The sequence below is a fragment of the Sciurus vulgaris genome, assembly GCF_902686455.1.
Source record: "Sciurus vulgaris genome assembly, chromosome: X".
Taxonomy (NCBI): domain Eukaryota; kingdom Metazoa; phylum Chordata; class Mammalia; order Rodentia; family Sciuridae; genus Sciurus; species Sciurus vulgaris.
In genome coordinates this window covers 41,226,910-41,243,170 of record NC_136471.1, presented here as the reverse complement: position 1 = coordinate 41,243,170, position 16,261 = coordinate 41,226,910, and the positions used below count along the sequence as shown (strand labels likewise).

General features: G+C 34.4%; 1 protein-coding gene across 2 annotated transcripts in view; it reads right to left on the bottom strand.

Moving 5' to 3' along the window:
• The window catches only part of AMMECR1 (AMMECR nuclear protein 1), a 111,970-nt gene that overhangs the window by 11,367 nt on the left and 84,342 nt on the right, over nucleotides 1-16,261 (bottom strand). For both annotated transcript variants that reach the window (XM_079124863.1, XM_079124862.1), the window contains one exon: nucleotides 9,128-9,242. In XM_079124863.1, coding sequence (XP_078980989.1) covers nucleotides 9,128-9,242 — 115 coding nt within the window. The remainder of the gene's footprint in view (nucleotides 1-9,127; nucleotides 9,243-16,261) is intronic.

Below are 16,261 nucleotides of genomic sequence, written 5' to 3'. Positions count from 1 at the left end.
GACTCAGTATCTTTGAATTCTAAACTGCAACCATGAATTATTTTTTAATCTGTTTATAAAATAGTGTGTAAGTGTTATAAGAAAAAAATCTCTTCATAAAATTATAAAGGGAGAAATAAAGATGGCTTATAATCCCAGTGCTACCTAGAAAAAATTCTTAGTAACTTAAAAAATATATTTCTCCTGAACCAACTGAGATACCACAAAGAACTACACTTTAGGATTTTTTTAATCCATTATCTGACCAGTTCCTATAGCTGTCTTTGCTTTCAAATATCCTTTGAGAAGCTTTTAGAACAAATACTAGAAACAGAAATCAAAGAGGATAATTGATTGCAAAGCCATCACTTGGACACCAGTAACCTTTTAACATATTCTATTATGAAAACTCTGATTCATCATCTACCTCAGATGAAGGGTTTTTTTTCCTCCCCTGGTTATTTTGTGAAAATAACTGCAAAGGTTCCCTTGACCAAAAAATAAATGTATGTTGTTCTCTAAAATTCCTGCAAATTAGTCACCTTTAGCTTAGAAATTAGTTCTGTCTCCATGGACAAGTTCTTGGCTTTTGCAGAGCTTACTAAAGGACTAATTAGTGCCAATTTTGGTTCTTATAGGAGCTTTAGACATCTTGTCTATCAGGAACAGAAGCCTGCCAATTTATTCACAATGGCTACCGAACAACAACCTGATAAGATTTATTTAACTAACAACTGACACACAGTTCTAAAATACCTGAACTACCTAATAATCACCCTCATGAACTTTAAAAGCATTAGTAAGATTTTAAATAAAGCAAGGTTAATGAAGAGGTGCTTTGAGAAGCTATGAAGCCAAACATGTTTATATATCATTTGCAAGAAAAGAAACTGTTCTTACTCTAAGGTTTTGCAGAGAACAAGTGAAAACTCAGAGTATAATTAAGGGAAAAAACCAATTCTCTGTAATGATTAATTGTAATGAACACTCCATGAAAACTGAACATCCTGATGCTTCCTATGCAAAGTTCAGGCAACACAGGTGACCTTTAAATAAAAAGCCTCTTTTCATCAGAAGTTTAAAAAATACACTCCTACCATTTTATTTAAAAAAGGGAATGAGGAAGAGGGTAAATTTATATATAAGAAAACCAAAGTTATGAAATTTTTTCAGAATCTAGAAATGTGAATTATTTTGTTTTCCAAAGGCTAGGGAGAATCATCTCTTGACAAACATACTCAATATGAAGTAATGTTTACCTGATAGAAAATTAAGAAAAATCATATTCAGGTTGGAACCATATATTGAGTATCTGACTCAAAATGATTCAGCTCAGTCTACAAAAGAGTTTGTTCCTATAAAGTTATATGTGGGAACTGGGTATGGTGGTGCACACCTCACAGTGATGCACACCTGTAAACCCAGAGACTGGAGCAGCTAAGGCAGGATGATCACAAGTTCAAGGCCAGTCTTGGCAATTTAGCAAGACCCTGACTCAAAAAAAGCGGGGGTGGGGAGAGCTGTGGGTGTAATTCAGTGGAAGAGCACCCCTGGGCTCAATTCCTAGTACTACAAAAAAAAGTTACATGTGCATTTATTACATGTGTATTTATATAAATGAATTAATCCTGAAGTTATAAGGAAGAAAATGAGACCCTAGTTAGTCCTTCTGCAAAGCAAAATATCTACTTGAAATGTGAATAATCCTTCCCTAACATATTTGCTTCATTTCAGTATATAATACTGACTTAAAACAAGGGATGATGCAGTAATAAAATAAAGGCATTAATGGCTTAGTGTAGTCTCCTTCCTTAAGAGAATTCTCTTGAAAAGAAATCTAGAATGTACAATTTTTAAAATTGGATCATTTTCCACTTTTGTTGCCTATGTTTAGGTTGACGATGGCCATTTTAAAAGTTAGGGACCTCTTCTTATGACTTCTAAATGGCTACTGATGATTCAATCTCTGGATTTAAAATGAAACAGAAGCAATTTTTTTTTAAAAAGGAGTCAGTCATAGACACATTCTGTGTCTAAAGAAACCTTTTCAACTTCCTGGCAAAACTGAACTGAGGTTTGGAAAGGTCATAGAGCTAGGCAGTGATAGTCAGGAACAAAACCCAGGTTCCCTTATTCCCCAAATTCAGCACTTTTTATTAAATGCTGGGTTACATACACATAGGGAAGCCCCATATGAAATAATAGATTATAATGGAACTGCTAGGGAAGGAGCAGCAAAAGAGTTTGTGTATTATAAGGAAAGAAACAGAAAAAAATTCCCCCCACCAAAGAACACAGGAAAGCAGGAAGCGGAGGATGTTGGAAGCTACCCATTTCAAAGGGTACTAATAGCTAATGAAAACTTCTTAGCATTAAATCACCTTTTAAGAAGTTACATTATGCCAGGCACAGTGGTGCATGCCTGTTATTCCAGCAGCTCAGGAGGCTGAGGCAGGAGGATTTCAAGTTCCAGACCAGTCTCAGCAACTTATTAAGGCCCTAAGTAACTTGGAAAGACCCTGTTTCAAAATAAAATTATAAAAAGGGGGCTGGGGATGTGACTCAAGGGTTAAGCACCCCTGGGTTCAATCCCTATACCTCCCAAAAAGTTACATTAATTTTCTACAGCTTGCTTCTCCACCAGGCTTTTTATACACTCACTGGTTGATGCTCAGCAAATTCTTTCTAGTTGGCCAAGAAACATAAAGCATTCCTTTCCCAGTGCTCCAAAGAACTTGAAACAACATTTAGAGTGTCAAGATAAAGACTAAATTATCATAATGATAGTGAGGTTTTACACAAAATTATCAAGGTCTCTGGGAAAATAAATGTGAAAAGCATTTTCTAGATGTATAAAAGCCCATGATTTTTAGTAAGGCGGGAATTTTAAATTAGAAGAGAAACAAAACATGGTGTACCTCATAGCTGGGAAAATATAACCAAGGGAGGAAACAGAATGTATACAACTAGAAGTCATTTTACTTGCTGACTTTATGAGTCATGCTAACCATCTGTGTATGAATGGGAACTCTGTTTTCAGTGGTACATTAAGAGGAGCTAAAAAAAAAAAAAAAAAGTAAACCTTTTTGGGGAAGTGAGGGTGAATAGGAGAACATTAACTTCTAAAATATATGGGAGATAATGATGGTAGACAATTTGTTCATCTCATCTGTTTACTCTTATAAAGGCTGTTACAAAAACGTCCTATTATTTACTGCAACCAAGTACGTCAGAAATGGAGCTGCAGTTGCTCAAGAGGAGTTCTTTAGAGGTCGCTTTTAAAGTGAAGTGCAGTTCTCTGAGCACCAGAAGTTCACAAGGCTCACATATAATGACACATGCTTTGGTACTTTAGGGACAGAAGACTAGGGACTCAGAGGTCTAGTTTTATAGTGCAGGAACAGATTTTGGCACCACAGAAGAATCATACTGGCCAGCCCCACCTGAATGGGTTGATTCCATGTAAATGTCACGTACTAAAGAGGAATCAACACACTACCTTAGGACAACAATGTATTGCCCAGGTGACGGCTGTGTAGACAAGTGATCCAGGCAGCTAGATACAAGAAAAATGTCTTCAGGATTGTGAAGATGTCATTAATGTATTGAAATATGAGCTAAATATTTACTTTAGAATACAGAAAACACTTCTTCTTCATGCCTTTCTTTAAATGATCTTGTCTCTAAAGCTCAGAAGTAAAAGATGCCTGATTACAATCTAGGAAATATTTTGACTTCTGTCAGCAAAGTGCTACATTAGCTTCCACAAAATCACTGGCAGCATACGTGCTATACAAGTTCTTCTACAAACAAAACGCTTATTCGCTTATATCATCCTGAAAATGAGTGGCTATGAGATGACACACCTAGAATTACCCCTCAAGTCAAACTCTACCCATTGTAATGTCATTGGTTTAATAACCTTTCAGAGTTCTTAAAAGAAAACATGGTGCCCAAAGAGTTTAACTCTACAGTTCCAGGCTATTTGTTGTTCTGGAGGGCTCCAACATGTTGCATGAGCTTTTCTTTCTTTCTAAAGCACCATGTCTGCCAATCATTCTGTCATTCAGAGTTAAGATAATGTTGTCAACTGAAGAGCTCAGAACAATGGTGATAAGTTTCTGTGTTCAAACATAAGGCAGATCATACTGGATTTCTCCCTAGGGGAGCAATTCTTCTCATTTCATAACCATTTTAGTCTTTCAGGTGGATATTCTAATTTATCAGTTAATGAATTCTTGCCCCAAATTACTCACTCTTCATCCTTCTCATACCTATCAGAGCAATAAGTAGATCATGATGTGGGTAATGATCAGTAATTCTTGGAAGAGTGAGGCCACTGCTCCAATTTACCTATAATTTATAGCCTTCTATGTGGAATTTTGTTTTTTTTTAAATAACTATTCAGATTCTTTGAGAGACTATCTATAGACACTCATTTCAAATGTTATAATTATTACTTTGATGAAATACAACATATGGAAGCATTGTTGATCATTCCAGAAAATTCAACATTGACTTGAAATTAATTACACTCATTTTTGAAACCATTTATCAAAATTTCTTACATTATAAGAGAAGGAACTAAAACAAACTCTAAGCTCTTATTTTACTACTAACTTTCTTTATAAAACTAGAGACATGTCACCAAAGGAGAGTTGAAATAGACTTCTTTAAAACACCTGGATGAAAAAGACAGTAAGATGGTAGCCAGCCCTATGGCAGTCCATTTATTTCCTGATGATCTGGAAATTAGTTGGCTATTACCATCAGTCCCATTCCTCGTCCTCATAACCATAAGGATGTCTCTCATTAGCAAAGTTACCTACCTCTACGTTTTGGTACTTCTAGACATTGCCCTTTTTGCTCTCATCTGTGCATTTTAATGAGGGATTCTACTGCTACAACACACTTCACCAATAGAGGTCAAATTTCAAACCAGAAAAGACCTATGTTAAAGGTTTCTGCTTATATAAAACATGTTCATTATTTAAATTTGACTTTAAAATTCTAAAATTTTCAAAATAATCTTTATTTCTGCCAGAGGTATAAACATACATAAAACTTCGCATTTCAGGTTAAAATTAAATACTTATGGAGAATATGATATTTTATTCTTGGAAGAAAAGTTGTACTTATTGGACAGTGTAAAATTTCTCAAAGTGAAGGTATACTTTCATAATATAGACTGACTTTTCACAAAGGAAATTCACAATATATATAAAATAAACATATACACAGATAAACAATAAGCAGAGATTTCCCTCAATTTTCTTTTAAATAAATGAATATTAAATATGATCTCATAATCAAATATGCAGATTTACTGATACAAAGACACAGATAGAAAGAAATATCACTGTCCCTTGGGATCTGTGGGGTTCTTGGTCTAGGACACTGCCTTCAAACCACTGTCCTAGGATGTGTAAGACCCTTATATAAAATGGCATAGCATTTCCATGTTACCAATATACATTCTCCCATTTTAAATCATCTCTAGATTACTTATACTACTTAGTACAATGCAAATAGCTGTTAAACTCTATTGTCTAAGAAATAATGACAAGGAAAAATATTCAATACAGATGAAATTTCTTTTCAAAATATTTTTGATCTCTGGTTGGTTGAATCCATGCATACAGAACCCACAGATATGGGGGTTCTGCCTGTATTTCAAAATATTAACAGTAGATATCACAGAATGGTATAATTGTGAATAACTTGCATTTCCTTATACTTTTTATTTTTTTCTTCTTCAATAAATTAAAATTACTATTACGGACAGTTGGTATATATATAATTTATTTTCCATGTTTTATTGTGGTAAAATATACAAAACAGAAAGCATACAATTCAGTGGCATTAACTGTATTCATAGCGTTGTGCAAACATTATCATTGTTTAATTCCAGGACTTTTTCATTACTCCAAATGGAAACCCTGTACCCATTAAGCAGTCACTTTCCATTTACCCCTCCCCTCAAGCCCTGGCAATCACTAATCTGCTTTCTATCTCTATGGATTGGCCCATTCTGGAGATTTCATATAAATGAAATCATACAGTAGGTGGTCTTTTGCATGTGGCTTCTTTCACTTAGCATAATGTTTTCAAGGTTCACTCATGCAGTAGCAGGCATTAGTATTTCTTTTTATAGTTGAGTAAGATTCAGTTGTATAGATATACCATACTCTATCTATTCGTTTATCTATTGATAAACATTTGGGTTGTTTCTACCTTCTGCCTATTGTGAATAGCGCTGCTTTGAACATTTGTGTACAAGTTAGTGTTTCAAAACCTTTTTAAAGAATATATTAAATATACAAGACTGCTGGGCACCATGGCACATGCCTGTAATCCCAGTGGCTCAGGAGGCTGGAGCAGGAAGATTGAGAGTTCAAAGCCAGCCTCAGCAAAAGTGAGGTGCTAAGCAACTCAGTGAGACCCTATCTCTAAATAAAATACAAAATAGGGCTGGGGATGTGGCTCAGTGGTTGAGTGCCCCTGAGTTCAATCCCCAGTATCTAAAAAATTAAAAATAAAAATAAAAATAAAAGACCAAGCAGGAGCAAAATAGAATCTTCTAGAAACTCAAGCTGGCAGATAGTGCCCAAAGAGAATATATTAAATATACAAAACCAAGAATATATTAAATATACAAGACCAAGCAGGTTATATTAAACATACAAGACCATATATTAAATATACAACAATATATTAAATATACAAGAATATAGTAAATATGTTAAATATATAAGACCAAGCAGAAGCAATATAGAATCTTCCAGAAACTCAAGCTGGCAGATAGTGCCCAAAGAGGATAAATAGTCCCTGAAAGAGCACACAGTTCTAATTCTTATGTGCTTTACTTCCCACCCTTTTAACATAAAACTGACACATCATGAACATAGAAGCCCAATAACATCAAGGTTAATCTTAGCTGTAAACAATTCTTGAAGTGGGCAAAAAATATGATGGTGTACTCTGAGCTTATCTGAACCTATTTAATAACCATTGGATTCTCCTGTTTTTTCTTCTCTTAAAACACATGCACACATTCATACAAAATACTTTCAATATGCATGCAAGAGCATGTGCCTTAACTATACTTCCAACTTAGTGGCTTCCAATAGGTACAGAAGTGTTTTTGTAGCGTGATCATCCCCTACATCACGGGCTTTTGCCTTTATGATCAGTCCCACCCCTACCACTGCATACACTGTACCCTGCAATCTAGAAAGCAAAAATGAAATTCTGCCTATAGAAGAAGTGGCAGTCTGAAAACAGTAAAATAACCCTCTAAACTGTTAAATTAATAAAAGGGGGACACAATTTGGGACCATTTAAAAATGAACTACTAGGGCTGGGCACAGTGGTGCACACCTGTAATGCCAGAAGCTTGGGAGGCTGAGGCAGGAAGATCATGAGTTCAAAGCCAGCTTCAGCAATTTAGCAAGGTACTGAGCAACTCAGCGAGACCCTGTCTCTAAATAAAAAAAAGGGCTGGGGATATGGCTCAGTGGTTAAGTGCCCTGGGTTGAAACCCCAGTACCCAAAATTAATAAAGGTCGGGGGAGAGGTACAGGGGGGAGGAGACGGCAGGGGGAGAGGGAGAAGAAGAGGGGAAGAGAGAGAGAGAGTGAGTGTTATGGAGGGAAGGAAGGGGAGAGAGAGAGAGAATGAAAAGGAAAAGAGAGAGAACGAATGAACTGGGGAATATTTCTATATTATTGGTAAACTTCTCTTTAAGGAAAATCAAGTAGGAACAACAAACCTAAAAACACAATAAAGTAGGAAATTTTAATTATACAAAATACTTTATACATTCCAACTGTTAGGATTAATATTATAGAATTGTTTATTTCTTCCTTTTCCAAATTAATTTATTTCTTCCACAAAATTCTAAGATGCTTTCATATTCTGATAATGTTCCAAAAAACCCAGAAGGAACTCTTTCCTACCATTCTATGCAGAAAAGTTTTTTAAATAGGTTTGGAAAAACAACAATAATCTATATCACAGTTTGTTTTCAAATGAATATCAAGAACTTTACAAATGTCTTATCTGTATATGGAAAAAGTGAATCACAGTGAAAAAAATGGTCTGAAGTCTCACAAGAAATCAGAGTAAAGCCAGAAATAAAACTCAAGTCCAATTAACTGTGAAAACAGTGATTTGGCTACAAGGCAAAATATCACAGTTGCCATGGGGGATAGTTCTTCTAAAACAGTATTAGAATTAAAACATGTTATATCATAATGATACAGTAATGCCATTTATGAGTGGTGTGAGAGAAAATGCTGTGTCTACTCCTGGATTTCCATTGTTTCATTCTGATAGCATTTATTCCTTCATACTTTTTATACACGTCTACTGCTGGACTATAAGATGCTATATGGTAGGGATCCAATTGTACCACTTTTGAACATGGAGCATAGTTCCTGGAACACACTAGGCATTCCATAATATGGGTGTATGTGTGTGCATGCAAAATTTCATAGACCTACACTCAATCATCTCCTCTCAACCACCAAAGCAAATTAGGGTGAGAATCTGTGAACTTCATTAACGAGTCAACCCAATGTACTGAAGAAGAATAAAAATATGATTGATATAGGGTTCTCTGATAATGCCAAAGCACAGAGATACTCTCAATATAACTGTAATATTATTTGTTGGTGTGTTTAGTGTGTAAATTGAGGTAGCCAAGAATGAATTTATATTATTTAATTCTAGTTAACCAAAGCTTTGTCATGGATGAGCTGATTTCTCCAAGTGGTATCTTACCCTTAATGACTCTTGTTTTTTGCTTCTGTGACCACCTAATCACTTGGTAGCAGCTACACCAAAGTGCATTGGAATGGAAATAGAACGAGAAATAAATTCTATTCAGTCCTTACTACTTATTAACAGCTTTTATGAGGTGCTTTGGTGAGGCAGAAGGACAAAAATGAAGACCAATTCAGTTTAGGGATTATAACAACACATGGCACTTTGCCCTTTAAAAATTCCATTATTCAAATCTCACTGTTGGATGGCAAGATTTATTTATCCATAAGAATAGGCCAAATGAGGTGTTTTCTGAGGCTAATTTTTAACACTTATCAGGAGATACCTTCATTTCTCTTTTAAAAATTTCTATTAATCTTACCTCCCAGTCCAAATAATCACAGACATCTTCAAAGTTAGTGAGCAGAGACACTGAGCAGAAAAGCCGTGGCAGCTCATCCCTTGTCATTGGGGGGAAACGGCTATCTTTAAGGGCACTGTTGAAAACAAAGCAAATATTAAAGCAATCACTCAATAAGAAATGTCCTAATTTCAAATACAATCATTTGAAAAAGGTAAGAGATTAAAAAGAATCAGTGAAATATCAAAGGTACCAACAACCTTTAGAAGTCATCGATTTTTCATTAACTAGATTGTTTGTCAGCCAATCCTGTGACCACTTTCATTGTAAAGAGATGTTCAATTAAATTTCCAGTGCAGCCATTTCTTGATATCCTTTTGTGTTACTTGTAGACTCTTAGAAAGTTCTATTTTTTCTTTTGAGAAGAATAAAAACCAGACAAATGGAAGTTTGTTGGAAGACCTCTGGCTCTAGTGTTAATGCAAGTAAAAATAAATAAATAAAAGTATACAAAAAGTAATATGTCTGTGTGTATAATCATCATATTGTACACAGTGAAATAGCTTATACTAGTTTGGTCAGATACCATAGAATACTCAAAGTTCAAAACAAAAAATTTTCGTTTTCTTTAAGCAAAAAACAAAACAAAACAAAAATAATCATGCAAGTTATAGACTAAAAACATAAAATTTCATGTCCCTTATAAAGTATAACTCAAGATATGACTCAAAAATTTTTGAAAATACAGGAAACAAGGCTAATCTGGAAAATAAAATAACAATTAGGAGACCATTAATCCTATTCAATGAATTTCTAAGTATACTGATTCTGATTGGATTCATTAATCAAGTACAGTATATTATAGTGCTAAGTTATGGAAAGATCCCACTATAAAGGACAAAAATTTTATAAGACTATAATTCTTCCTGCATCCTACAATAGAACAGACAGATAGAGAGATAGATAGACAAACAGACATAGAGTACATAGATGGATTACACACAATGTGGGGTCCTTGTATTTTTATAAGAAACTATTTCCTGATCAAGAAAAATAAGCATACCTCTGATTGTCCATAAAATTAATGTCACTACTGGCATTCAAGCCATTCTTCTTCAAATGTCCCATAGAGAAGCCAGGCTTAGTAAGTGTTTTCACAGGTTAATCTTTGGAGGCCACAAACTTAAATGCTACCACCTCTTTGGGTCATAACAAAATTCTATGGCCTCTGAAAATTATTTATTTCCCTTTTCAGCGATTTTCTCATTACCAAATTTTCCTCTTTTTTTTTTCCATTTTCATCCCTTCCTTTGTATTCTGAAACTCACCCATTGTGTTGGTATTTTCAATGCATTTTGGTGCTGATTCTATCTTGTATACAAAAGAAAATGATTTTAGGAAGATATAGAGACATTATGTATTTGTAAAGTATAAATGTTTTTCCTATTCAGGAAGCCAAGATTAACCAAGAAAACCAGGAAATTGTGAAAACTCCTATTCTAAAATCAGCACTTCAATATTTTATAATTTAACAACATAGATTTCCTGAGGTTTGGCTTCTCTTATTATCCTGCTGGCAAATAAAGTTTTTAAAAATACTTTTAAGCTCTCATTCAAGGCCAAGATAAAGACATGTATGTGTGTATAACCAACTCCCCTACAAACACATACTGGAGAGAAATTCTAATATATAATTCAGAAGAATCTCATGCATTAAAAAGGCCAATCACACTTTTTGTTTTCCTATTAAAAAGAAAAAAAGTCTTGTACATTAGAATAATATGAAATGTAATTTTTAGAGTTATAGATTTTTATTATGATAAAATATACATAAAATTTAACATTTTAACCATTTTGAAATATACAGTTCCAAAGATTAAGTACATTCCAACTTAACTATCACCACCATCCATCTCCAGAACTTTTTAATCTTCCTCAACTGAAACTCTATCCATTAAATACTAACTCCTCTTGGGTGTGGTGGCACACAACTGTCATCCTAGCAATTCAGGAGGCTGAGAAAGAAGTATCACAATTTTGAGACCAGCCTCAGCAAATTAGTGAGGCCCTGCCTTAAAATAAAAAATAAAAAGAACCGGGGATGTAGCTCAGTGGTAGAGCAATGCTGATCAATCTTGGTTCAATTCCTAGTACCAACAACTAAAAATAAACACTAATTCCCCTTCCCTGCTTTCCTCAGTCCCTAGCATAAAACAATTTAAATACACTTTTATAATTTCAAATAGTTGTAGTGATAAATCACTAATGTTTTTATATCTAAGTCTTATTGACATGTAAGAAAATTAATGTACACAATTCAATGGCAAAATTTTTTGTGTATTCAGAGTTGTACAAGAAAAAACACTATTCATGATTAGAATATTTCATTACCTCAAAAAGAAATCCCCTTTCCTATTAGCAGCCACTGCTCATTTCCCAACCCACAGGTCCTGGGAAAGAATCTACTTTGTTTTTATGGATTTGCCTACTCCAGACATTTTATATAAGTAGAATCCTACAGAAATATTGCCTTGATGTCTGGCTTCTTTCATTTAGCATAATGTTTCTGAGGTTTCACCCATGTTGTAGCATGTATCACTAGTTTATCCTTTGTATTTATTAATAATACTCATTGCATGGAGATACCATATATTGTTATCCATTCACAGATGGATGGCCATTTAGGCTGTTTCCACTTTTTGGCTATTATGAATAATGCTGTTGCAAACATTTGCACAGAAGTTTCAGTGAGGACATAATGTTTTCATTTCTCTTGTGTAAATATCTAGGAGTGGAATTACTGGTTAAAAGGTAATTCTATCTTTAACTTTTTGAGGAACCAACAAATAATTTCCTATAATGGCTGCATGGTGCAATATTTCCATCAGCAATGTGTGAGCATTCCAATTTCTCTACATTCTCAGGAAGGTTTAGTATTGTCTGCCTTATTTATTATCATGCTAGACCTCTTAGATCTAGCTCTAACTTTTTTATTAAAACTACTCATTACAAAGTAGCCATACAGTTAATTTTAACATTTCTTTGAGGCAAACTGCCATTTTGTCACTCTCTTTCTTTTTTTTTTTTGGTGCTGGGGATCGAACCCAGGGCCTTGTGCTTGCAAGGCAAGCACTCTACCAACTGAGCTATCTCCCCAGCCCCATTGTTACTCTATTTCTTAAGCAAACCAATGAAAGGTTAATTTTAGCTTGGTGCAAGTCAACCTATTTCTAATCAATGAAGATTTCAAGTACCTAACATGTAACATAATCAGGGTAACAAGCTTTTCTCGTGATATGGAGTCTTGTTGCTCAATCCTACAAGGCTTCAAAAAAGTATTCAGACTAACGAATAAGGGAGAAAATAATAGCATAGTTAATGGGAGAAAATGACAATGATTCTTCACTATACTAAGATTCAACATAGTGACTTCAAAGCTCAGAAACAGTAGAGGAACATTAGTTGTAATAGTCTGATTTTAGATGAACATTCAAACAAGACTTTATTCTTGGGATTTTCATCCAACTCTAAGTAACTCTTCATTAAACTCACAATCGTAGAAAAATTCCAAGGGTAGGAAGCCCTAAGTGTCTCTAAATGCAAATTCCTAGGGAGGGAACCAAACTAGCAATGAAAGCCTAGCAAGGATTTAAGGGATTATAAAATGATGAAAATGCAGCTGGAGACTGACCTCTGAGCTGCCAGGCTTGTGTGGATAGCTGATAAACAAGAGGATTCAGCTTTCCTCAACCAAGCTCTTTTTAGTATATAGAACATGTAGTGTTAAAGCTGAACCCAGGATACTGTAATTCCGAGTTGGTAGTGACTTGCTTGAGGTGACCCAGCTAAATTAATGACAGAGGTAGGGATATATTCCAGATCTTCTGATTGAAGTTCAAAATTCTTTGAGGTATCCATACTTTAGTTTTCACCTCTGAGTGGATTATTTTTCTAAATTTTAAAATTAAATGCCGTCTTAATTGGCAATTCAGATCTTATAACTGCAGTGTTTTTGCCTAAAGATGATAAATAATAATTCAATGGCATTCGTTAGTAGCCAATGGGTAAATGGAGCTTGACTTCCTGTCTATTAGAAATCTTCATGATAAAAAGGGGTTTTTAAATATTAATACTGTCCATGGAAAGCATTTTATACCAAAGTAGTATCTGCCAATTTAAATTCTAGCAGTCTAAAGAACTGTAAAGAGGATCCTGTAGTAAATTCATATGAAATTCTCTATAGTAGATAGGAAGTCATTTCCTAAATGTTTAAATTTTACAAGGAAAAAAATAAAACAAAACACTTATATACAAAACTAGCTGGCTGCTCCATCACCCATATGATAGATGGGTGAAGATTTTAAACAACAATTTAGTTCACATATCAAATTCAAATATATTCAATTCAAATTGGCACCTTCCCAAGAATACACTTCACCTAATTGAGAAGCAGCAATAACATCTGTCAAAGTTAATATCTAATGTTAAATAGCACTCTAATGAAAATGAACATTTTAAGAAAAGAAATTAAGAATTTAGCTATCAAAGAATCAAAGGGTTTGTGACAGTGTGTGGAAAATACACTAAAAAGAAAAAAACTAGCTGAAAAGGGGCCAAACCTCAGCTATTACAAGGCTCATCATAAATAATGTATGATGCAACAGAAATGATTTAAGTGAATCTATATAGCCATTCATTCATTTGTTCAATCATTTTCTAAAACTTGATGACCTTAATCGGTTAACCAGTGGAAAGTTACCGAACTCAGAGGGACTTCACATTATATGCAATCATTTTTTTCAGGAAAAGGAAGTAATTAAAACCAAAATTAAAAATCACTGTTTAGATAGTCAAAGTAAAGCAAATGAAGCATGCCTCACTCTAAAAGTAAAGTTTCTTCATGAGGGATTTCAATCATCAGGGAATCTCATGTACTGCCATTACCCATTAGAGCATGTGGAACAGTATAAACACATAACATGTTTGAACCTCAGAAGTTCAGAATAGTAGAATCCTGAAAAATTATAAATAAGGTTTTATTGTTTTTGGTTTTTTCTTGTTTTTTTTTTTTTCTGGTATCAAGGATTAAACTGGGCACTTAAGCACTGAGCCATATCCCCAGTCCTTTTTATTTTGAGACAGGGTCTTACTGATTTATTTAGGACCTTGCTAAATTACTGTGGTTGGCCTTGAATGTGCAATCATCCTGCCTCAGCCTCCTGAGTCACTGGGATTACAGGTGTGCACCACCATACCCAGCTACATAGCTCTTTTACTCATTAAGTTGCAATATTGGCTTCCAAAAACTCAAGAAATAAGAGATACAAAACAAAATGTAAAAATGTAAATAATCAACAAACTAAAGGGTAGAGAGGAACAATAAAAGGCACAATTATGTTTAGAGGAAAAGGAAAAATGGATGTGAACCTTATTTTGGTGAGGACTATGACTCCAAAGAAAATTTTCACTTGCAAGCCATATGTTCAGTGTTACTTAATTGGGAGATGTTTTTCCCTTTCCAGTTATAAATACAACCCACTTGCTGCTCAACGAAAATTAATGTCTATTAATTTTAAGATATATGTATATTTAATGTGACAAGAGTAATTCATGAGGAATAGAGAAAAGAACTAAGGGATAGGACAAAGTGAAGAGAAGGTAGAAAGAAAGGAAAGGAAAAATAGACAAAGAAAAAAGATGGGGATAAGACAAAAGGAAGAAGCAGAAAAAGGAAGTGGGAGGTGAAGAAAGTACAAAAAGAGAAGGACCCCTAGAAAGGGCTCAAATAGAGACAAGCACAAAGGAACAAAGAGAGAAAGCAAGGAAGAAATAACGGGAGGATAAGAGGGAGAGGGAGATAAAGGGCAATAAGTTCAGTACATTTTTCTATTATTTGCCTCCTATGAGATTCACTTAGCCTTTAAGGGTGTTATCACCTACTGCCCTCTGATTAGTCTACAGTTCTTGAATTGTTCAAGTCTTGAATTCTTAAAAGCCTCTACTCTCTATGAGACACTCATAGCCGCCCATCAGGAGGAAAAATGCCCTCTGGGCTTCAAGCTGTGATGACCAGAGTGGTATCATCAGAATCTGCCTCCTAGGCCACAAGTTCCTCCCCTCTAAATTAAAGGAATTGGCTGTGAATTTGATTTAGTGGAGCAGAACTAAAACTGGAAAATATAAGACACATAAAGAGACAGATGGCTAAATGTGTATATGGCAAATATTCCTCATTTCCTTCCACATAATGCTTTCTCTGTGGAGTTTCTGGATTTACTCTATTCTTTTTTTAGAAATGAACTACTAGAACCCATGTTTGCTTTAATTATTTTTCAGATGAAAATCCTTTAAAATATATTCTGCCAGAGTATAATGATCATAATTTAATTTTTCTTTATGACTCAAGTTCATCTTTAAAACTCAATATGATTTTGAGTCATTCATTACTATATGTGATAAGAACAGTACTCTCATGGTGTTGGAAAGAAAAAATGTGTGGGTTTGGAAAACAGATTATAGCATGGCCACTAACAATTTCCATCTTGGGAAATCTGAAAATGTGAGATTGTTTCTACCTTCAAGAAACTGTAACACAAAAATAACCTCACATATACTTTCAAGTTTTCCAGGCATTTCACCTTGTGTTCTCTAAGTTAGAATACTATAAAACTTAATGAATTACCTCTTAAACTGAATTGAAATTTAGAAAACTCATCTACAAGTATTATTCCCCTAACAGCCATTAAAAGCATGTCTCTCAGGTATAAAAACAGCTCCCTGTGACTTAATGTCAATAATAGTACCTAAAAGTGAAAAATTAATCATTAATACCTAAGCACTTTTCACAGTTCTATAGAACCTCGCACAGCAGAATGATCAAAAGCTTGGGTCAAACATATTTGTAGTTGGATCCTGGCTCCATTGCATACTACATTGCATACATCCAAATTGTGTGACATTTGGGCAAGTCTTAACCTGTGCCAGCCTCCATTTCCTCATTTATAAAGTGGAGATAATAACAGTACCTAATCCATTGTGCTACTGTGACAATAAAAGAATAATAAGCTGCAAAAGTCAACAGGATAGAGTAAATTAAGAAACTCCACAGAGAAAGCACATTGTTTTTTGCTATTATTATTTGGTTTTTACTTCGTT